The following is a 22936-nucleotide window of genomic DNA, read 5'->3' as shown; positions in this document are numbered from 1 at the left end:
TTTATTAAAAAAAGGACTGATCCAGGGTGGGGGGAAATGTGAGGTAAAGATCTTTTTTCCTTGGATAATAAAACTAGATTATACCATTCTTCCTTCTTACTTCTCTCTTGGTAACAAAGAGAAAGAAGAAAGCAAGGGGAAGAATAAAGGAAAAACTGGAAAAAGAACAGTAATATTACAATATCAGTAAATTTTCACGGCAAGCATTTTCAATCATCACATCTTGAAGGAAACTCAGGGGAAGAAATAACAGGCTGGAACAAATTCCTTCTGATAACCTCTATCATAAAAATTACTTTGCAGGAAACTTTTTTCATGCTAACACTGATTGGAGTGGATAGAGGTTGGGAGTACAGGCAAGATGTAAACCATATGATATCTTACCAGTAGCTAATTAAATACATGGCTTCTAACTTTTTAGCATCAAGGACTTTACGTATGTAACTTATTATGTCTATGTCTTAAAATCAAAACAAACAAACAAAAAAACAAACAAATCCTTTTCTGTAGGTAAGAAACATACTCACTGATGCAGATCACTAATTTTCAACAATCCTAACAATTCTGGCTTTATGGAGCAGCTCTTTCTTTCTACCAATATCACAAAATGTAGAAAGCTGAAGAGGAAACAAAAGTTAAACCAAACCATTTAAAAATCATAGCACTGTGACAGATTTTATTTCATTTTTATCAGAACTACATGCTTGCTACCACTAGGAACAGACATTCCTTTTTTTTTTTTTTTTTTTCTTTTTCTATTTTTTTAAACCTGTATTAAATGTTGACCTAGAGCTTGCTGTGCCTTGGAGATCTGGCTCAGGAGTTAACTGCATGATTTTTTATTTAAATAGATAAGCACTTAAGTTTGAAAATTAGACAAATACAGGTGAACAGGAAAATTAAATTACAAATTCAGTTCATACAAATATCTCATTCTATGCACTAAATCCTGTTAATTAGCTCAGATCTTTTAAAAATTCTTAAAATACTTATGAAACATTATTTACAAATTATATAAATAAATCCTAGGTCTCTTTTAAATTAACCAGTACAACAACAAAAAAGTCACCTTTTTGTACTGTGTGTACTAAAAATGTTCTTGTTTATTGATCATTTCCCAGTTGGCAGTATAAAACATTTGTTCACTTACATTAAAATGGGTTCAAATAGAAGTAAGGAAGGTATTGGTTTCAAAAGAAAACAAAACAATATTATAAATGCTTAAAATCAATGAGGCTTCTTAATGTTCTTTCCTGCACAGTTTGCAGTCATTTTTAGAAGTCCCATCTACAGTATTTGTCTTGTGAACAGGTCATCTCAAAATAGCAGAGACAAAGTTTTAGCCAAAGAAAATATTCAGTACATTGCTCACACTTCACAAAGACCTTTTTACCAGGAGGAAAAGGACAGAGAACGGAATGTCAGTGGCCAGCACAAGCCTTTACAACATTTAACTTAAAAGGCAGCATTTATAGAACTAATCACAGACTATACACATCCTGCACTGAACAGCAATCAAAAAGACTGGAAAATATACATTTAGGAAAACAAGAGACCAATGGTTTTCCATTGCCTTTGATAAAATTAATGCTTTTCTCCTTGTCTTTTGTTTCAAAACCAGCATCAACATCACCAACAACTACAACTACCTTTTCCTTTAACATAATATATGCCAGATAACTACTGTACGTGAGAAATGTACAATAAAAGGAGAGAAACCACTGAATTTCCTATGCAGACACATGAAAATATAAAGCCATACAGATTCCAAAGTGCCATGAATACCAAATTCAAGTGATGGTTTATAGCATGTATGAAAGAAACTAAATGGAACTTGCTCTATGGGTTGCTGAGCCCTTCAGCTGTATCTTCAGTTTCCCCTTTGGCTGCTTTGGAGAGAATTTCCATCCATTTCAGCTGCAGTTCTTCATCTTCTGCACTGAAATATATAGTTTGCTGGGACTGGCAAAGCTTAAAGACGTGCTTCACTTCAAACTTCTCACCAGAACCTGGAAAACTGACTTCGTATCCAGGCAGAGGAATGGGACGTGGACCCCGTCCATCCTAAAAGAAGAAGAAAGAGCAAATGTAAACACCCAGCACCAAATCATATTAAAAATGGGAGGAGCAGGGGCACACTGCCCTACCCCCATGGCGTGGTTACCAGGCACATGCTTGACATTATCAGCCTCAGGGCAGGCAGCTGCACCACAGCTCCCCGGGAAGCAGTGCCTCCCTGCGTGCCACTCACTGGTACCTACCCTGTGCTACACTCCAAGTCTGACATCCCTGCTCACGCAGCTACCCCCACCAGGTTTCAGCAGTTGGGGTACGACAGTTTACACGTCTCACCATGACTGATAACTGTGTACCTCTACCAATTCTGAGACAAGTGCTGTTACAAACTCCAGCACAGATCAGTCCTCTGGGGCCTTTGGGGCATGCACAAGTGCACACTTGTGCAGACACACTTAAGTGAGCACATGAACGCATGCACATTCTGTTTCTGGTTCAATTCTGCAGCTTAGAAAACAGATAAGAGGAGGTACTGACTGCTTAACCTAAAGCAATAAAAGGAAATGACTTAGCAGGTTTTTATTCTTATTTAATGGATTCTCTTCTGCAGCAAGAATACAGGTCCAGCAGTGACATGACTGGGGGTTTTCACAGAACTTTGTATTTTTTACATGTTTGCTTCTTCTAAAAACCTTTGTATTAGGGTACAGGCAATCAGGTCCAGGTGAGAACAGCTCAATGCAGCCCCTCTGGGCTTTTTGGTTAAATATCTTTTAACTGTCTTTTAACTGATAGGTTTGGTTAAAAGAATACAAATAAGCAGAGCTGGACACTGAGAGCCGCAAAGAAAACTACCAGGAAAGAGACTTGGAAATAAAAGAGAATTTCAGATCTTAAATCAATCGGTGAGACTTCTCAGAAGGTCTTGGGTTATTTATGATCCCTTTCAGTGCTGTCAAGGGAAGTCAAAGCTCAGATTTTCTGACATCCTTTAAAGGCCAGATTAACTCACAGATGTAGGGAGCGATACAGCTCTCTAACAGTCACATCCTGAGCATAAAAGCACTCCTCTTCTAAGCTCCAAAGAGAGGTGTACTTTGACAGTCTGTGTCATGACCAAGGAGGTGGAGAGCAAGCAACTTGTTTCAAATGATGCCAGCATTTTTAAAGGTGGGTCCCCAAGCTGAAGTCCACACCAGACAGATAGCAAACATCTGTAATGAAAGCTTCGGAATGGCTCACATCAATGTGAACAGACTGTGCAACTAAAGGGGCAAAAAAGCAGACAGTCTAAAATGTATGTATGTGATCTATTAAATTAATATAGGTTTCCTGATTATTAATTGATTGATTGTTAATGTTGCACAAAAATGCTAGGCCCATCTGCTTGAAGACCAAGTGTTATTCGAGGAGATTTATGGCAGCTTTGCATCAAACACTGAAGAATTCAGTTTGTCTTAAGTGCAGTTTGTTGTGTAAAAACATCATAAAGTTTCTAGATCCTGACAGCACAGCCACATCCATACAAACAGGGAGGTCTTGCACATGCAGCAGTTAAGACCTGGCCTGGCACATACAGAATAGCTCCAGGCCTGGATGCACGGCAGCACTAAAGCAAGACAGTATGGGACTGGTGGGCACAAAATGCAAAGAGCACATGCAAGCTCTGTCACGCCTGCTCTGCTGATCCCGTATTTAGGTTGTAGGATATAGACAATAAGACTTGTCGCATGGAAAATTAGAGACTGCCCATGACAGTGAAAAATGGTATCATTTGTAGCCAAGAAGTGCAGCATAAGAGCAAGCTGCTGTTTGAATGGTACATGTCACACCTACTCAGTATGTGCAGATGCACAAATTAAACAGACTGCCTTTGGTCTTGCTTCCTCCCTTTCCTTAACACGATGCGTTTGTGACTTTCTATATACCTGTCTGATCCAAAAGGAAGGGACTGAAATAATTTCTGGCAAGGTGCACTGTCAGATAAAGACGCACATAACGATGTGCAAGTTAGTCAGTGCTCTGGAGCCAGCTGGACATTTTACAGGGGCAGAATGAGAAGCTCCAGGAGGATTTGGGGAAAGACAGAGTGATTTCCATAAAACCAGCCAGTCCTAAGCTTGAGGTAGTCTTTGCTTATAAGCACACTCGTATAATCCTACTCAGATAAACATGACAAACTGCTGCACAAATGAGTTTCAGTCTCATTTTATCTGTCTGAGGATTGGTATGATTTCCATACCTAAATAAGCTGTGAATTTCATCCTCATGCATAAAGCCTTGTACACAACTTAAACTGTGAACACTCAGGAAATGAATTCATTCTCCTGGAACAAGCATCTAAAGCAAAAGAGCAGTTTTCTTGCTCTTGCTATTTTAAAGCCTGAGAGGCATACTGCTATTTGCACTGGAATCCCTTCCCCAGCCTACAGGATGACTGCTGTCAGGGCCATTACTGCATCAGGAGTTCCGGATTTGGCTCAGTTTATTCCTCCTTCCCAAAAGGTTGCTATTAAAGACAATCCCACAACCTTCAAAGGCAAAACTCCTGGGGTCATCCTTCACTTGATCTGTGTTTCAAGACCTTTAATGCCATTGTTGGCAGCATTACTCCCAAAAGAAACTTTTTTTTTTTTTTTTAAGGCAAGGAAATGCTCCCTCTTCCCCCCCCTTTTTTAAAACCTTTTCAGAAGGAAAACTTTTGCAGCAGATATTCTGTTTGTTCAGCAATGACAAGCCCTGTATTTAGATGCTCCATATGCTGGGAACAATTTGCTACCGCCAACTCCTAAGAAGGATAACAGTTTTGCTTTCCCAGGAAATGGCCTGTGCTTCTCTCGGGTGGGCTGTGTATGCTATTCAGCAACTAGAACTAACAAATCTGTGAAAAAATTAGTATTTCACATACCTCCAAAAACCCTTCAGAAGATAAGTTCTGTATCACAGTAATAAATTATCTCATGCTTTTCATTTCTGTTGTGCTCTCAGCCACCATGCCTCTTTGCAGGCTCAAGGTTTGCTAGATGCCACGAGGCTGCTGTATAAAACAGAACACCTGGGAAAATACGGCTCAAATATGCAGATGGTTCCCAACTGACGGCAGACACTCAGCCATGAGGAGGGAAGCTCTGGGAGAGCTTTTTCTAAGAAATCTAGTGTATTCCATGTAAATTGGAACTAACAGGAACATTAGGTTAATATAAAAGAACCAAGTTTGCTTCATACTTTTTTTCTTTCAGTTGGATGATAACTGAAGAAAGCATGGGAATGGCAGGCCCCAAAGAAGGGACTCATTTTTGTTGTTTATGGTCTCAGCCTGCAACTGTTGATTCCTGGTAGTAAATCCAGGCTTGGTTATTGAATGTAAGACAGATTAACCTTGTCCTTTATGCTTTCTTGCTGCTTTATTGGGTGATTTATCTCACATCTGAAATAGCTGAAGACAGTAACCACTAAATTTAACTGTCATAAAATTGACAATTGGTGTCAAAGACACCCCTTCCCCTAAAATATGGCATCTTACTGATAATACCAAAAGAAGCTCAAGATCAAATTTGGCTGGACATGGAGCAAAGCACAGAGCAGCTGAAGCACAGAAGTTCCTCCAGCTTTCAACCCTGGCTTTGCATGACTGGCAGGAGGGGGCCTGGACGATTCAGCATAATTCTGCTTGCACTAAAAATAACCGTTTCATGTCCCATGGGTTATTACTTATGCTGTCTTGAGACAGTCATCTGAGCACTAGGAGAAATTCTCTTTCTAGGTCATACCATCATAAGAGATGTTGCTTTCCTGTGACTTCTAGTTCCAGCCATCTCTGCTCCTGAGGGAGGAAGGCCCAAGAATTTACACCTCTCTCCCTCTGTTCTTGCCCTCCTTCCCCAAGCTTGCCTGTGGATAGGATAACTGAATGTATTCAAGAAACACGTGAGAGGTCTGAGAACGGATTTACCTTAATACCTGCTGCAGTCAGGACGCCGTTCAATTCCGGCCCTGCCATTAGGCCTCACATCACTATATGATACTCTCCAAGATCCCACAAGACATTCTGGCTCGGTTTACATGGGACATGGGGCTTGCACTGGCGCTTTGCTGAGGCATAATTTTCACATCAATTGCAAAGTTTCGCAGTGAAGCCATTCTCTCTGCTTTACTTTTTAAAGCTTTTTTGTTTCCCTAGACTGACTCCACAGAGATCTGAAAATTGGTCTTGTTGCATTAGTTTTAGTGTTTTGTCTGAGGCAGCTTGCCTTTTCAACTTGTAATTTCAGTCATGCATCTCCTGGTGACTAGAAGGGAAGCCAGGCAGCTCACTGCCCATGGGATAAGTTGGAAGCTTACCCAGCGAGGGCTTTGAATACCAGATGAAGCCAAGTGGGCTGCGTCTGGAGCTCTAAATTCTAGCTTTCAGCTTCCTGAGTACTATGCTTAAAACATTACACATACTTGTTCAAAACCAGAGGTGTTCTTTCTGACAAGAAGCAAAACACAGTTCTGAGGACAACATGTACTTCTTGCAGAATAATTGCTATAGGGTAAATTTTAATTTTGAATAGCTTTATAAAATCATGGGAAGTATTTATTTCCAAGACTGTTCCCAGCTACAGCCATACAAAATGACGTTAGTAAGAAGAAAACCTTTCATATCATTACAGTTACAGCAGGGGAGGCTGAATTTGGCCCTCATTATCTCTTCGACCCCATCCAGGGGATGAAACAAAGCTGCATATAAACATTTCAAAAGTCAAGTATAAAATTGGAGGTGGGGGATCTCATGTAAGTGTTGTCATTCTACATCTTCAGGACTAAGGAAGCACGATTTGAATCTCGGTCTTGGACTTTACTTAACTTTAATCACACGCAAATGCTAGTTAGCTGCAACTGTGCACTTAATTTTTTAACTAAAAAAATAAAAAAAAAACCTTTCTACAGTAATTGTTTCAAGTAAAGATGAAACCACAATGGTATGACAAGAAGCTTTAGCCAAACTCAACCCCCTTTTTCAGGATGAAAGAACATCTACATTTCCACAAATTCCTCTGCCCTCAACCCAGAACTAGAATAGTCTTAATTAAAAATAAATAAATAAATAAGCTTGAACCAGCAATTGTGACATTTAGGGTTACTTCACAGCTCTGTAGATTTTACAGGTAAGTGCTTTCCCTAAAGGAAAGGTAATAAAACCTTTTTGAACACACTTGTCTGAAACCTCTGGAAAACAAAACATTACCAAAATTAATGATCCTTGCTTTGTTCTTCATTGTTAATAAATAAAAAATAAAATAATTTAAAAAAAGCTGTGAGTTTGAACATTTGCTCAGAACTGTATCAGCAGCAACTATAGGTAAGAAGGAAATCTGAAATCTCTGAGGCTTTGTGCTAAATTCAGAATACCAAGTTGATTTTTTGTTGTTGAGACCAAGTGAAATCCTTTGACCTATTTCTCAGCTAAATTTACATGTTTTTTGCTGTCTGATAACCCCCGTGAACGTCACTGTACCTGGGTAATTCCTTGAAGATACAGAACAAGAGGTTCGGTCTTGGGGATGGTCACCCACATTTTGTACCAGGTCTTCCCTTTTTCAAGGAACTGGAGGTAGCTACTGAAGACGCTATTTTCAGCTGCTAATAAGCTTTGCTTCTGGATGAAGAAAAAAAAAAAGGAGAGCTGTTCCCATTCATGTTTACATGGACAGAATACTTAGAATCAAATACAAAACAGAGCTCAGCTAAGTTGTCTAGAGTTAAAAGATACTGAAGGACAAATGCCGGATAGCTTATGACTGAACAAAAGTTTAATCATCACTATATACCATCAAGAAACAGCAGAATTCCACGTAACAGAGACAGATGCTGAATGACTGTTCCCAGTGGACAGAAAGTTAAATTCTACCTCCACAAAGTACATTGAGAATGGCAATTAAGATGACACTGCTAGTTTCTTGCTTAGCGAAGTAGGCTGGGAGATGATTTGAAATTAACGAAAAAGGTGCCTCAGAATGAGAGAGCCTCATGTATGTACGGGGATGCTACTGCTGCAAGTCTGGGTGGAACACAGCTCTACCAGCAGTGGGAAAGGAACATGAGCCTGGAAACAGAGAAACAGTTATTGCCCAGAACCCGCTCCACAGAGTGCCGGTCTTCCACAAGCCCACTTCTGGAACCCACTGCTCAGCCAGCAGCAGTCACTTGGCATGCCTGAAGCAAGAATTTGGGGAAAGGAGAGAGCAAACAGTGCCTCTCTACATTTTAGCCTTACTTTGTTGTCAATGTATTTAATTCATTCTTTCTGAAGCACTGTGCCAAGTGCTCTGTGCCTGCTTTAGTTTATTATTGCAGGATAGACAGGGGAAATATCTGGAATTTGGAATAAAAACTGAGCAGGCCAGACTGAAAAGTGAAGCAGTATGCAAATACTCGTGTTTCTGTCATTCACATCTTTGCAGTACTGGTATTAACAGACACTTGTTCATGGCTGCAGAGACATAAGCCAAATCAGAGAGCTCTATGGCAAAAAAAGATGGAATAAATTGTGGCTTTCGATAGAAAGCAAAGAAAAAGAAAATTCCTGTTCACATTAGACTTTACACAGAGGTCTCCTGGGGATTTCTGCTAATAACTTTTGAAAAGTGGCAGTCTCCTCAGCTGCTATTAAGCTTGTTATGAAAGTTTGATGTAAAGAGGAGGGAAAGAAGAAGACTGGCTCTGATCTTTTTCTTTTTCTTTTTCTTTTTTTTTTTTTTATATACCTACTTTCTTGCATTTTACCTGATCCTCTGAAGATTTAGCACAAGGCTAGAAGCCTGAGAATACAAGGGAAAAAAATACTCTTTTTCCTTTGTTTTTTACAGCTTTCTGCTGTAATCTGCTTTCTGAAGTAGAGCCATAGGTCACGTTTCACTGGTTTGCTTTTTGGCTTTTCAGATTAACAGAGCTCTCTGCTGGGTAGGTGTAGGTTTTCACTTTACTGGCAAACAGCACCACTGAAACAATGCTAGAAAGTTTATAGTGAGATACCACAGACTATCCTGAGGCACATTAAAGTGCTCTTCACCTACAAGCATAGCTGTATTGTATACACAAAGTTTTTGATGGTACAAAGCTCTGGATCCAGAATCTTCTCCATGCTTTGTGGACACATTATTTTATGGAAGAGCAATGCACGCTTGTAGCTCTATTCCAGTTTGTATTTCTGAGATTCTTGATGTTTTGTGGGGTACAAAGCTGACAAAGCACTTGAGCAGCAGAATTCACTTTGGCACAGTGCTGGTGTAGTTTTTACCACTGTGGTAACTTCCAGGACATTTAGTAGCCCGGAAATAAATACGACATTCTGGGAAGCCCAAGGAGAAGGGCCAAGAAAGCTTTATTTGGGGAAACATTTATTGCAGGAGTTCTGGACATGCACTGGCAGGTTTGTATTTCTTGCACAGAGTCTCGCTCTTTTCCATGTAGTTTGTTTCTCTTGAGGAAGTCGAACAAGGCTGGAAGGCAGTCTGGAGGCTATGCGGGGTTGCTTCCAGAAAGAGGTTTTTCAGAGTTAGGTGTTTTTCAGTAAAGGTTGCAACAGTTCACTGATTTTCTATGCAGCGTTCAAAGCAGGACAGTACGTGTCGGCATATCAGGGAGAAGGATGGTTCACGATGATGTTAAGTTCTCTTAGCATTTCAGTGGCTCCTTCCAGAATCTGATACGGCTCAAGAAGATAAAACTCTGTGGGTCCACTTTCAACTGAAATCAATGGCCTCTTTTACGCATGCAGTGATTTCTGGCTGTATTTCACAGGTGAAATAAATAAAAGCCTTTTCCTCAAGATGGCCCACGAAAAGCATGTCATGTAATGGTACTCAGAGCTCTGCCTGTAGTCTAAAAAAAGCATTGGTAAGAGAAGGTTCAGTTGTTGTGGGTGAGGATAAAACGAATGAATTTGCCAATAAGTTCCTTGTTCTTGTAAAAAAGGGTAAGTTATGCTGCTATCATGGTATAAAGCTTGGTGACATCTGCAGCACTTGTGAAGCAGTAGCTTACACAGCATAATTTATAGAAGTTGCATCTTGGAGAAAACAGTCTGCATTATAGCAGGGTTGAGGGTGTTTTGGTGAATCCTGATAGTCTTTCAGAAGGATCCCATGTTTTTGCACAACCAGGTAAGAAAGACTAGTTCCAATGATATTTTGGCAGGAATGTAAAACTATCTTCTATATGGAGTTAAAACCAAAATCTTATTTTGCCAACAGTTCATGTGAACAATTCAAGGTTGGAAATACACCATAATGAAAAGTATCCAGAAGTTCTTCCTATTTTTCATTACTTTGAAATTTGAAGCTTAGCTGCAAAGCCCACATGAATCTGTGCATAATAAACATCCTACGATGAACGCTCCCAGTCACAAACAGAATTCAGTTTACATGCACACTCAATACAAGTTACAAGCTAGAGGATCAGATATCATCATGGAAAAAAAAAAAAAAGATAACCAGACAGTTTATTGTAAAAACATTTAAATAATAATATTATTAATAGTAGTAATGGTAATAGACTTGCAAGGGCAGCTAGCACACCAAAAGTTTCTAAGTAAATACCATACCTCTGCAGCTTGTCTTTTCTTTTGTTCTCCTACTGTTTCCACTCCAGGGCTGCATGGGCTTGCTGGTAGCTGCAGAAAACACTCTTTACACACTCGATTATGACGGCTATTATCTGCAAGTGGTTTAAACTCTGAGCATTTTGCGCAGATCACCTGCATCAGAAAGATGATGCATTATTAAAACATAGTATTTCTTATTCATACTCCAAATAAAAGTGAGTTGCAGAATGGATGTTATTGAAATAAAATCCTGAAAACTATTGTAAACATAAGATAAAGTGACCAATCTAATATTTACTTTATTTACCTCCATTAAGAATTAACCTCGTAAGTGATCTTGTGCTGTGTACCAATTTCTTAATAAAGAAAGCAAATGCCTAATGGGAAGTACTTTATAATTAACTTTATGAGTCATAAAGGGTTTGGTTTACAAAGTAGTGTTTTTCAATGTCAGAGTATAAGATGGTCTAGAAGGGACTGTTTTTTGGAGTAAAGGCGGCTTACACTTCTTCATTAGTCAGGTAGTTCAACCTGAAAGAACTGAGGCATCCAAAATCTACTATTTTAAGAACGTAGTCCAATATACTATCCATTAAAAATTGTCTGATGCTAAATTAACAGCTTTAGATTCCAACAGCATCCAAGGAAACATCAGTCCCATGACACCAGTGCCTGTGAAGAGTGATGGATCTGCAGCTCTGGAATCTGCTTCCACACTTAAAATCTGACTCAAGCACTTGCTGTTGCACAGCTGCTCCAAGGACAGAAACTGTCCCCTAGGGTGCAATACAGGGGCACTCGGATGGATTCAGCATCTATTCAGAATTTGCTGTATAATAACACACCACAAATGCCCTTTGGTTACAAGTATATGTTACTATATGCTTCACTGCAAGACATTAATTACTGTATGAAGGTAATTGCCTTAATTTGGCAAGTGTTAAGCAAAGTACTGCTCTGCCAAGTTATATAAACAAAAGCAAGCTGACATTTTAGAAACATAAATTGCCTCAAGAAAAGACTATCAACTTCTTTCATTTGTATGCTATTGCCATGTCAGAAAATATTGCATAACCAACAACTGTTTAAAAATAAATTATTAATAATGTAATTATTATCCCTCTGTCCATAGGGGAAAATAGTTATTTCATTTCTGTAATTATATTCAGCTTTACAGTGGAACATTTTTAAACATTCAGAAACATAGCATGATTTTAGCAATTATTTTTAAGAAAAAATTACTCCAGGGTAATTTTATTTCGATTGCTGAGACTGAGTTTTTTGAACATCTTAGCAGCACATTTAGATCTCCTTTCAGTGAGATTGGAAAATTTATCTCCACTTCCCAAATAAATGATGGCATTTAAATAACATTATTCTGTACTAGTTACATGGGAAACACCGAACCATGAAACTCAAGTCACAGAAGGAAGGTTTTAAGTTGTATTACAGAAATCAATCTCATCTTGGCTGTGGCTGCCATTTTCAGACAAATCTGAGAATTAAACTGTCAGTCAATGGCACCGAGAAAAGGTGGCTAAATGCCTTTTGTAAGCTGGCCCTGATTCTCCAGGACTAATTTTTTCAAGCACAAGGATACCTCTTTGGAAGAAACAACGCTTATTAGTTCTGCTTTAGGGAAAGAAGAGACCATCCATCTTTAATATTGTATGTTCAGCTATTCATCCTAGGAAGAACTCGTATGAAGCAGGGCCATTGGAAGGTCATTTTGTTTCTGTAAAGAGAATATGGTGGACAACCCCACTCCAAATACATGCACATCCCCAGGGAATGCACCACCTATCCTTTTAACCACTGATGCAGTATATGTCCATAAAACAGCACAGACTAGGCCACTTGAAAACAGCACCAGACATTTGCCTTTTTTTACTTGGTACCCCAGGGATAAAGTAACTGGAAAGATCTGCTCTGTCAACAGTCTGCCACAAACATGTTTTAAGTCCTGCACTGAAAAAATAAAAATTCTCTTCAATGCTCTCTGCAGAAGAAACTAAAATCCTCAATGCATTCTGAAACTTACCGCCCCGCACTGCTTGCAGTGGTGCCGTCGTTTAGTGATGGAGTTGAAGCTTTCACTGCAGCTCTTGCAAGCCTGCTTCTCCTTGTCTCGCTTGGATTTGGAAGATTTCCTACAGGAATCACTCTGAAATGAAAAGTACATACATGTGATTAAAAAGAAAAAATCTCAGAACAATTCCTAGAGCTCTCATTGACAAAGCAAAGACCACCTTTGGGTTTCACACCATTCCAATCATTTTAGAAAAGAATTTGTGTTAACTCTGCTAGTGTCCTACCTAAGGTTAGAATGGAAGTGCAGTTTCAGCCATCGGGTGTTTCTGGTGTGGCATTATGTGGTTTCTGATCGTTAGAATTAATTCTCCAGGTCCCTCTCTGCTCGTGTGTGTCCTTATAGCCACTGCGCTACTCCATCTCACACTCCACTGATCAGGAGCACCGGGACATGGCAACATGGGCTTTCCAAAAAGAGCTTTCCTTCTGGAACTCTCTTCCTCCCTGGTGCAATGTGATTTGGTTAAGGTAAATGCTGCTGACCTTGTGCACACACTGAAAGCTTCTGCTCCCATGTAGAAAGATTTGGGAAAAGCAGTTTGACTGCGGAAATGAACAGTGCTGGTAGAAGACCTTTTGCACCACCCCATTTCAAATGCTTACTTAATTTAGGAGTTTTCCAGCCTGCAAAGAAATAAATCTGTTAAGGAAAAAAGGGACACCTGCACCAGGGGCCTGCTATCAACTGCTCTCTGCAAGGACTCTCAGCTGCCTGGATAGCCAAGCAAGACTTGCCGCTTTAGCTCTGCACCTAAGCCAGTACATAAAGTCACTAGGTATGAGTAAATAAATCCAAATGTATAATTTTCTGATAAACTGAAGATTATCCACGTGCCAATGTACAGGTCATAAAAATACAGCTTCCTCTGTACCTTAAAGCGAACCCCTGTTGCTGTTTTGTTTAATAGATAAATGCCATTTCTCCTTCCTAGCCAGGACAGCTACACGGAAGGGCGCAGCAGTTCCCCGAAGCCAGCCTTTGGAACCCGCAGCCTGACAGCACCTGCAGGGAGATCCAAGCCCACCAGAGGTGCTGCACCATGCTCTGGTACAGCTCTTGCACGAGAACAAGTCTGAAAACTCCCTCCATTTTCATGTGCTTGACACAAGCTACTGGAATGGAAACATTTCCTCTAATTTGAAAAAAAATAAATCTGAAAGTCAGGTGAAGATTAAGCCCATTACATACCTCTATGGACTCGCTGACAACCATCCCTTCCCTTCGAGGCACGCACACTAAGTGACAAAGTCCACTTGAGAGAGAAAATTGGTTCAACAAATTTCCCTTCCTCCAAGTCTTTATTTAACACAAGGGTGCAGGCACATGGGGTGGGAGGAAAGGCAGCCGCAATTACAATTAGCAGAGGCTGCTCATGGATCTCCAGGCAAGTGCTACCAGAAATCCTGTCATTTTCCCTAAGATCTCACCTTAGGGGTTACAATTCACCTGCAGAAGTCACTAATACATATTTCAAGGACAATTCAAACGCCAGATTTTATAAGCAGTACCAGTCACTGCACAGTGCAGCGGTGTAGCTGGACCAAAGCCACCAGCACTGCAAGCCCAGAGAATTCAGTTCCACCAAAGCAGAAAGGTGAGGGCAGGAGCTTCATTTCGTGTCTCAGGGGCACTTCAGCAGGGAGAAAGTAGGCTGTGATCTTGAAAATAAGGGGTGGTTGAGAAAGTGCAGCCACATCCCAGAGAAAAGTCTTGCAAGCCAGAAGCGTGATGACAAAACCAAGTTGCAGGGGCCTACAAGCTGACTGCTGCACAGCCTTCCTTCAGTGCCCCATACTCCACCCGCAGGCTCTCAGTCACCTTCCCTCCTTTTCCCAGATGACTGCTGTAAAGCTTCCAGCCAGGAGAAAACTGAGTCGCCTTTCGCTTCCTTCAGACCAACCCCTCTCTTTCTTTCATTCTTCTTCACCTTTGCCTTTCCCTCATCCCCAAGTATCCCCCAAGCATCGCATTCTCCATTCTGCAAATCACCAATTCCCCTTCTCTTGAATTTAAATTATTATTTCTGAAGGATGGGGAGATGGAGACAGGTCTGGAGGCACCACTCCTACACCTTCCAGCCCCTTGGCCTCTCTGCCCTGACATTCCCCGGGTCCAGAGGACAGCACAGTATCTTTCTGCAGAGCGATTGAAACCACCCTGGCTTGTAATAGCATTACGCAATGAAACCACAACTAATCACTTCTAATTGCATTGGATGTTTTCATTTTTACTATCTTTTCTACAGCTGCAATAGCAACCTCTAGAACTTTTATGCAGCTATGTAGGATGTTTTGCATTCGGCTCGGTGAAGCACAGCCACACAGCACTGTTCATTCAGGACAATCACACGGCCCCCACATTCAGACATACATATTAATTCATAGAATCATAGAATCGTTCAGCAGAACAAAATGCCTGCAAATCCAAGTCCTCCCCCACACACAAGCAAAGGGAAGTATTTCACTTTTCTTGTAAAAGAACCAGATGCAACCAGTACAACATTGAATTACGACAACTGAACAATGCCTTGGATGAATCACTGGCAAAAACGTTCCCTTCAGACTTTATTCGATGTCTCCAAGTAAGGGAAACAATTAGGGCAACTTCATCTACTTTTACTGATCGGCAGCAACCTACAAAGTAACGCTTTCTGCTTGCATCACATCTGTTAATTACTAATCCATGTCTTATTCTGATTTTGATGATAAAACTATTAAATTTTTCAACCAAACTTTATTTCCTCCCACTGACCAGGGGTGGATTCCCCTTCAGTTGTCAGATGAGAGCACTGCATCACTGGCCAACCTTATTTTTTGCCTTTTCTTACAAGAGGAATTTGAATATAGAATAAGAAGTCTTTCAATTCGCATGTTAACAACAATTTCATTCCTGTTATTGGAACTGCAAGAGCATAGATGAAGGCACCATTTGAGCTTGTAAGCTGGTATTAGAAGATAATCGTTAAGAACGATAAACAAAAATCTGTTTTTGGCTTTTGATGGATACCTTCACATGCCTGCAAAGTAAAAATGCTGAAGCTCCTCTAGTATGAACTGAAGGCTGCTTTACATGTAAATCGGTTCATTTTATTCAGCAGGAATACCCATCAGCACACCCACGCATGTGTCTCTAACACAGATAAGACTCAAGTTGAATACTTCCTCTCAGGGACCTTGTATTTGACTGCCCCATTACTGTGGAGCAGTCTGGACAGTGTTCACTTGCATGGGTTCATACGTGACCCATGTATCTGAAAAAGGAAAGAAAGCTGAGAAGCTATTATATTAGGCTTGATTTACGTTATGACAGTTACACAATGAGCTTTTATTTTAGACAGATATATTTTGACTCATGCTATGACACACAGCAATTTTTTAATATTAATTTCACTAATCAAAAAAAAAATAAAAATGCCCCATATGAAGAGCTCTCTAAGCGTTTGATAAATACCACAATGTTTCCTAACATTTCTCAACATTATGACAATGCAGTAAGAATAAAAGAGTTTGAACCACTGCTATTGCAGCTGCAGGAAAGATAATAAAAATGAAAACATATTTTCTTTACAACTTGGCAAATTGTAATAAGCAATTCTAGAAGAAAGAAAGAAAAGTCGAATAACATATTATGTTATTCAACTGCTGACACTGGGAAAGAAGAAAGATTCCTGTGAAATGCATGGGCTTTGCTGAACAGGCAGTCCAGCCATCCCACCCAGTGATGGCTCAGGAAGTTTACACTGCCACGTCCTGTCACTATATACCTTCTGAACAGAAAAGTTTTTGTAGAAAAGAAGGAAATGCATTGTAATTCACAAACCCTGTTCAACAATAGACAGTCACTTCGCAACTGTGTCTGTCCTTTATTACTCAAGCCACATTATCTACTGCTGATGTGTGTTGAGAGGGAAGCTCATACAAAACTGCCCTAGCCTCAAATGGCGTATCTTGATATTAATGTACTTGAGTAATTGTCACACTCCTCATCTTTCTTGTGTTACCCAGTCCTGGTTTGAAGTTAAAAAAATAAAAATAAAAAATAAAAAATACATGTATGAAATCTATTCGGAGCCAGAATCTAAAACAGCCTCTTTCAGACTGGGCTGTTCTGAGCACTAATTTGCTTTTACTCTACAGCTGCATCAAGCTCTAAATCTTAATAAATGTTTTCCTCAAACTTCAGAATTCTGGTGAGAACACAACATATACCCCAGTGCCATGAACAACTCATGCCTAGGGCTAAATGCTTGCAAGGTCAAGGCCTGTGGCTGGAGTGCTTAGGAAAACAGACAGCACTTCATGAGCGTGATGTGGGCAAGTAGGGAAGAAACACCAAAGAGCTCATACGAACAGCAAGAAACACAGCAGGCTCAGCAGACTCTGTTATTTATTCCTCGCTATGTATTCAAATTTGTTTGGGCCAACAGCTAGCCTCAAAGCTGTACACACAATATATACACAGGCAGATACACGAACACCAATGCTGTTTCAGACCTTATTATTTTTATATATGCTCATGCAGCTGAGTACTTTCTAGTTAAAAGTTACTTATTTTCAGACACCCACGGTGGGGCAGACCATAAACAGGTTCTTCTGGAAATGCTGAACATATCTATGAGAAATTCAGTTATATTACATACTGTATTTCAGACTTTGCAATGCAACAGAAGTGTTTAGTGTTTCCCTACATACCAACGTCACTACATGCAAGGCACCCTTCCAATGGGTTGTACTTTTCTCATTTAGTTCCATAGGAGCCATATGAGCCATGCTAGCAGTGCACCACAGCAAACAGTTACCACAATATTGTGCAACAAGCAGATTATACTTCCTGCATTGTTTTTATTGTCTTGTTAATGTTAACGGGCCACACTAAGAGCAAATCCCAGCAGATTGTTCGGTACACTCAGCAGAACCACAGGAAGGAGACAGCAGTTTGCTGACCACCACTACCACCAAGTGGTTTGCAAGTGGAAGCTGTTAAGTACAGAGTGTACTTGCTCGTGCTTTCACCGAGATATTATTAAAAGGACACCATCATTAAAAATTAATATTTTTCTAAAGCTGCAACTAACATCCGAACTCATTGCTCATGCTGATGTTATCCGTTTGCTACAAGAAAACAGCAGAATTAGATCCCCAAACCAACACTACTCAATTCTCTATATATATATATATATTATTTTTTTTTAACTTTGGAATTTTTGTTTAACTCAATTTTTATCTTTATTTCAGTAATTATTTTTTCTGTAAATGCACAACAAAAAAATACTTAATGATGTGCTATGCAAATCATTGACACAAATACCTATAATTAGCTAGAAGGATCTAAATATATGTTGTCTAGCTACAACTAAAACTTGTTTACTGTAAGAAACTTAAGAGCAACAGAAATTTTTATGTGCTTGTTTTTAAATACTTTTTAAACCATTTTTTCCCACTAAGTAGCTACCTCACTATAGCATCTGCAACTCAAGGAACAGGGCCACTAAGCATGAAACTGACTATAAATAAAAATAAATTGCTTAGGGAAAACAGAAGTGTGAACAAACAATAAATAGCAATGAATACACTAATTATAAACACTGATTTTTAATAAACTCTTGTTAGTACAGGTCAGGTTGCTGGCTTGTTTAACAGAGTTTCATTGATACTTTGTAAATTCTGCCAGTAGGTCACAGTCTTGGAGAGAGATTTGGTAGAGCTCCTAAGTGACTCCAAGCTAATACATAACATCCTGCAGTTCTCATATCTCATCAGTTGTTTTTTTAATTTGTTTGCTTTTTGTAAACTCAGCTGAACCTAAGACATTTCCTGAAAATCTGTTTTTCTCAGATGATATTTCACAAGGAAGAAATAAGAATATTAAAAAAAAAAAAAAAGACCTTATTAAGGATGTAGATCCTTTTTTGAGGCAGTGCTGGTTTGACTCAGCAGCAATCACAGATGTTGTGAGAGCAAAATGAAATTTTTTTTTCACAGTATATTTTGCCTCTGCAGCAGCAAATCACTGGAAGGCCAGAGACATATGAAAGCACTAACTCCTTCTCTCTACTGGCAGAAACACAAAAAAATCACACTATAATTTGGTTCTGGAGTATAAATTCTGAGTTACATAATAGGACAATACTAACCAGTCAGGTTTTCTTGTCTCCCTTTGCTCTCCTCCACACAAGCCTTCAGTACAGCTCCTTATCAGAAATTGAAAAACACACCAGAACCCTACAAAGGTAGCAATCAACTTCCCTTGATCTAGGTTCACCATTGGTGCTGCACATCCCTGGAGAAGGAGGATTTATGGACACTGGTGATGCAAACTCTGCAAGCAGCTGGGGCTCTAACCCAGACAAGAAGTTCAGGACAGCAGAGCTGCAGCAACAGACAGTGGAACATAAACTGAGGTACTGAAGTACCTCTGATTCTTTCCTGCTACAAAAGGAACATAACCCTGCCTGCTCTACCACAAGTATTAGCTTCGAGTTACTTACCCCTCCAAATGCACCACTGCCATCTGCTCCTGGCATTGATTCCACCGAGCTAGTGCTTGCTATCTGAGGGAAACACAATGACAGAGCAAGTTCAACAGGGACATTCTTCCTAAAATATACAAAATGTCAAAAAAAAAAAAAAAAAAGGAAAAGACATCATTTGCTTTTAGCCCCTCAGCTATTCACTCATGAACATCCATTAATTGCACATACACTCAGCCACTCTCAGATACTCAGCTGACCACGAAGTGGTGACTTCACAGTCAGCACGGAATTACCAAACCTGCCTCTCACTGAACTGTGTGCGGGTCCCACAGAAACACCACATAAAGCAAGCTGGCAGGTTTTGAACTTCACCACTTGTCTTCACCACAGCCAAGAGAGCAAGCACTAAGCGTAGTCAGTGGATTCTATGTAGGAAGAATATTTACTTCATTCAGATAGTACTCACGTAAGTTTTTCTTAACGTCTTACATGAAATATAAATGCTAATTGGCATCTCTATGTATTCAATACATAAACCCAAGGGCAAATAAACAAGCTTGTGTACACAAAAATGGCTACATCCTCAAACAAAACCCCTTTCATCTGCCACTAATTTACAGGGATCTTGTTAGTTTACAGGAGGTTCTCAAAATTACTCTTTACTCTCTCACTATACCCATAGATTGTTCTTCCTTTGCCAATCAAATATCTCTATTTTGAGCTTATCCAAATCTCCAGTACATTTTTGCACCCTATGGACAACAGCTTCCAGTTCCATGTCAGAGCAAAAAGATTTCTCCTCTGTTGCTAGAAATAACCTGAGCTGTAGCTTTGAGCAAGTAGCCAAGTTGAAGAGCTGTTCATTCTGTTATCTAGCTATATCTGTTTATAAACTAACACAATCAAGCGACTCTAGAGAATAAACAGGGAAAGCAAAAAGGCAGTGAGCACAAATGCAGCCTGGTCAAGGCAGGCAGCCCTGGGCAGGGCTGTAGCAGCCCATGAGCACTCCCGTGGGGAACACAGCACGCCCTCACTCCAGGTAATTGTACCTGCCTTGGTGAGAACCCAGAAACCCAAGGGTCTTGGGCATAATGCATTCACAAGTCCCATGGAAAGTGGTTTCTGTCAACTGGAATCCTGATCACCCCAGGTATTTAGATCACTGCCTAGTAGAAGTATGTGCTAACACATGGGGTTCAAGAAAGGTACTGAGCAGTGGGGAGAGCAAAGGGGGTCTGAAGGACCTGGAGAAAATCACTAGCAAGTTCAGAGAAAAGGGTGAATTTCTCTAGTTGCCTGTCCAGATCCCCATAGCCTCTTAGCCTTTATTTGGAAAGATATGCTAAAACAAAAGTACCCTCTGGTCTTAACCTGAAAAAGATTTCAAAAGAGCTTCTCCAGCAGCACTGTACTAAGCTTCTGCATTCTCTCCCCAGGCACTCATCTGCTTTCAGTCTTACTCAGTTGGAATACTGCTGTTTGCTAACTACTGGGGTTTTCACCTCTATTTAAGTAAGCATTCTACTATATTTAACTAAGTATACTCATACATGAAAACTTATCTGACCGCAGCACACAAACACATTTTCTCAGAGCATTGACTGCTCTGGAAAGAAGCATATTCTCATAGAGGATGTGTTTTTATCTCCCTCCCTAGCAGAAAATGCAGACTTAGTCCTACCAATGAGAAACCCCCTTATATTCAACCCCCCCAACCACTCAACGTATTTAGGATTTGGTATGGAGGAAGATAGCTATTCTCATGTTTGTCAGAACTACCCCAAGGTGGTCAGAACTAGGGGTTACAGGGAGGAACAGGAAAAGGGCTGTGGACCTAACAGTGATTTAACAGCATTAAAAATCATGATTTAATCATGTTCATATCTCAGGGATGTCACTTCCACAGAGCTTGGCTCTCTGTAGAAAAGGTATTTTCCTAAATGCCAGCCTTCCCTATATCACAAGTCTCCACTCTTACGAGATCAAGCAGTGGTAAAACCAGTCCTGGAATATTTTTATATGGCTTTAAAAAAAAAAAAAAAAAGTTTAAAAAATCTTTCCCATAACCTTGAACTGCTGCAGTTGAAAATGGAGAGCAGAGAAATGAGTGTCCTCTTTCTGAAGGAATTAAGCCACAAAGGAACCCTGAAGCTTTCTGTAAAGGATTCCTTAAAAGATCACTGCTACAGTAACCCTGCAGGGGACTGACTGGCGCTGACACTGAATTATTCACCTCTTGACAGGTGGGAGTTTATTGCTATTCCTCTGACTTGCACTGTAGCAGTGTCCAAGCTGACAGTCTCACTGAGTTACACTTAGGCAAACCGAGGACGAGATGAACAGTAATTGTGAAATAAACAGAAAACGCACAGGGAAGAGAGAGAGCAAGGGGGTGACAGAGACATATTCCTTTCAGGGGCTTTAGGATTATTATTTTTAAGGGAAGTATTAATGAAAATAATATTAACAGAAACAACAATTGCTGTGTACTATTGTACAGAGATAATCTTAAGAATCAGGTCAAAATGTCAACCTCATTGTCAAATCCCTGCACCTACAAGAAACTGTAACTCTTCTGTTTGTGAATCACAAGTGAAGTATCAGCCCTTAATAACTGTATGAGATTATGTAAGTCAGCAGGGAAAACAAGAGCATGCTAAGAATCGCGTGCAAAGGCATGCAGCGAACGTACAACTGAAATTAATCATAAGCACTGAAACATACCAAATGTATGGCCAAGGACGGGAGAAAAGCAATTTGGCTATTTTTCTATAAGCTTATTAGAACCAGAGTCCCATTTCTAGTAGCTGTTACAGATCTAACTTGGAATCCATGAGAATAAATCCATTTCTTGACTCATGAGAGCAAAAAAAAAAAAAAAGGAAGATTGTCATTTTTTCCTCTGAAGCATACTGCCCAGATGATGAGATAAGTACAGTATATGCTGCTCACAGAAGCATATTGCTACTAAGTATGCTCTCAGTACTTGTCCAGTTTTCCTTACAGAATTACATTCATTTCTTTTTAACTGACAGTAATTTCTGGCACATTTAAGCCTTGACATCAGTTTTCAAAGCTGATTATGCAGATTATATTATGTCCTAAAAATACAGGTTAGCATTCTGACATAGAAGAAATTAACATACATACTGCATTCATATCACAGCCAGGAGATAAGCCAGACTTCTGTTCTGCCTCAGTTTTATGAACCAGTAGAGTATAACATGTGGCTACGCCACTGACACACAAGAAAAACAAAATGGAATTTATAAAGCAAGATAATAATCATGAAGTTGAACAGACACCATCTTAATTAGATAGAGAGAAGTACGCTTATTCATTCGCTTATTAGCAAAAGATTTTTTTTTCCTAATAGAGCACCCCAGTTCTGAAGGCAGCCATGAATCAGCTTAAGAATATAGAAACAACCTGATTGTTATCCCATTTTTTTTCAGAGTATTTTTAGCTGATGAATAGCTCATGATCAGTAAGAGATATAGCATGCTCTGAAAATGGATCATCCCTAGCCACTGTAAGTGACAGGATCATGGACTCTGGAGGTTGGTGAAGATCTCTGCTGTCAGTCTGTGACTAATGCTGGGATGAAAGGAATACCTAACAATATCTAACACCTCTCCTGAGCCCCCTGGGAAATCAGACAGATAAAAATCCAGCATTATATCACTGAGGCAGATGTGGGAAAGTAGAGGTTCCTATGGTTATTAGGTACAAAATAGAAGTTGGGGAGAGGAGTGGAAAGAACATA

General features: G+C 39.9%; 1 protein-coding gene across 5 annotated transcripts in view; it reads right to left on the bottom strand.

Annotated features, from left to right (window-relative positions):
* Nucleotides 1-756: 756 nt before the first annotated feature.
* Nucleotides 757-22936, bottom strand: part of FGD3 (FYVE, RhoGEF and PH domain containing 3) — a 109641-nt gene continuing 87461 nt past the window's right edge. For 4 of the 5 annotated variants that reach the window (XM_032194097.1, XM_032194098.1, XM_032194099.1 and 1 more), the window contains 5 exons: nucleotides 19183-19245; nucleotides 12645-12767; nucleotides 10604-10756; nucleotides 7517-7657; nucleotides 757-2064 (listed from right to left, as the gene is read on the bottom strand). In XM_032194097.1, the coding sequence (XP_032049988.1) occupies nucleotides 1840-2064; nucleotides 7517-7657; nucleotides 10604-10756; nucleotides 12645-12767; nucleotides 19183-19245 (705 nt within the window). In that variant the 3' untranslated portion in view covers nucleotides 757-1839. Of the gene's footprint in view, nucleotides 2065-7516; nucleotides 7658-9562; nucleotides 9883-10603; nucleotides 10757-12644; nucleotides 12768-19182; nucleotides 19246-22936 lie in introns of those variants that run through there. The other variant, XM_032194100.1, reaches the window with a different exon arrangement.

This window comes from Aythya fuligula, chromosome 10, assembly GCF_009819795.1.
Source record: "Aythya fuligula isolate bAytFul2 chromosome 10, bAytFul2.pri, whole genome shotgun sequence".
Classification (NCBI taxonomy): Eukaryota; Metazoa; Chordata; class Aves; order Anseriformes; family Anatidae; genus Aythya; species Aythya fuligula.
The sequence above is the reverse complement of the archived record's forward strand: the minus strand, read 5'-3'. Positions and strand labels throughout refer to the sequence as shown.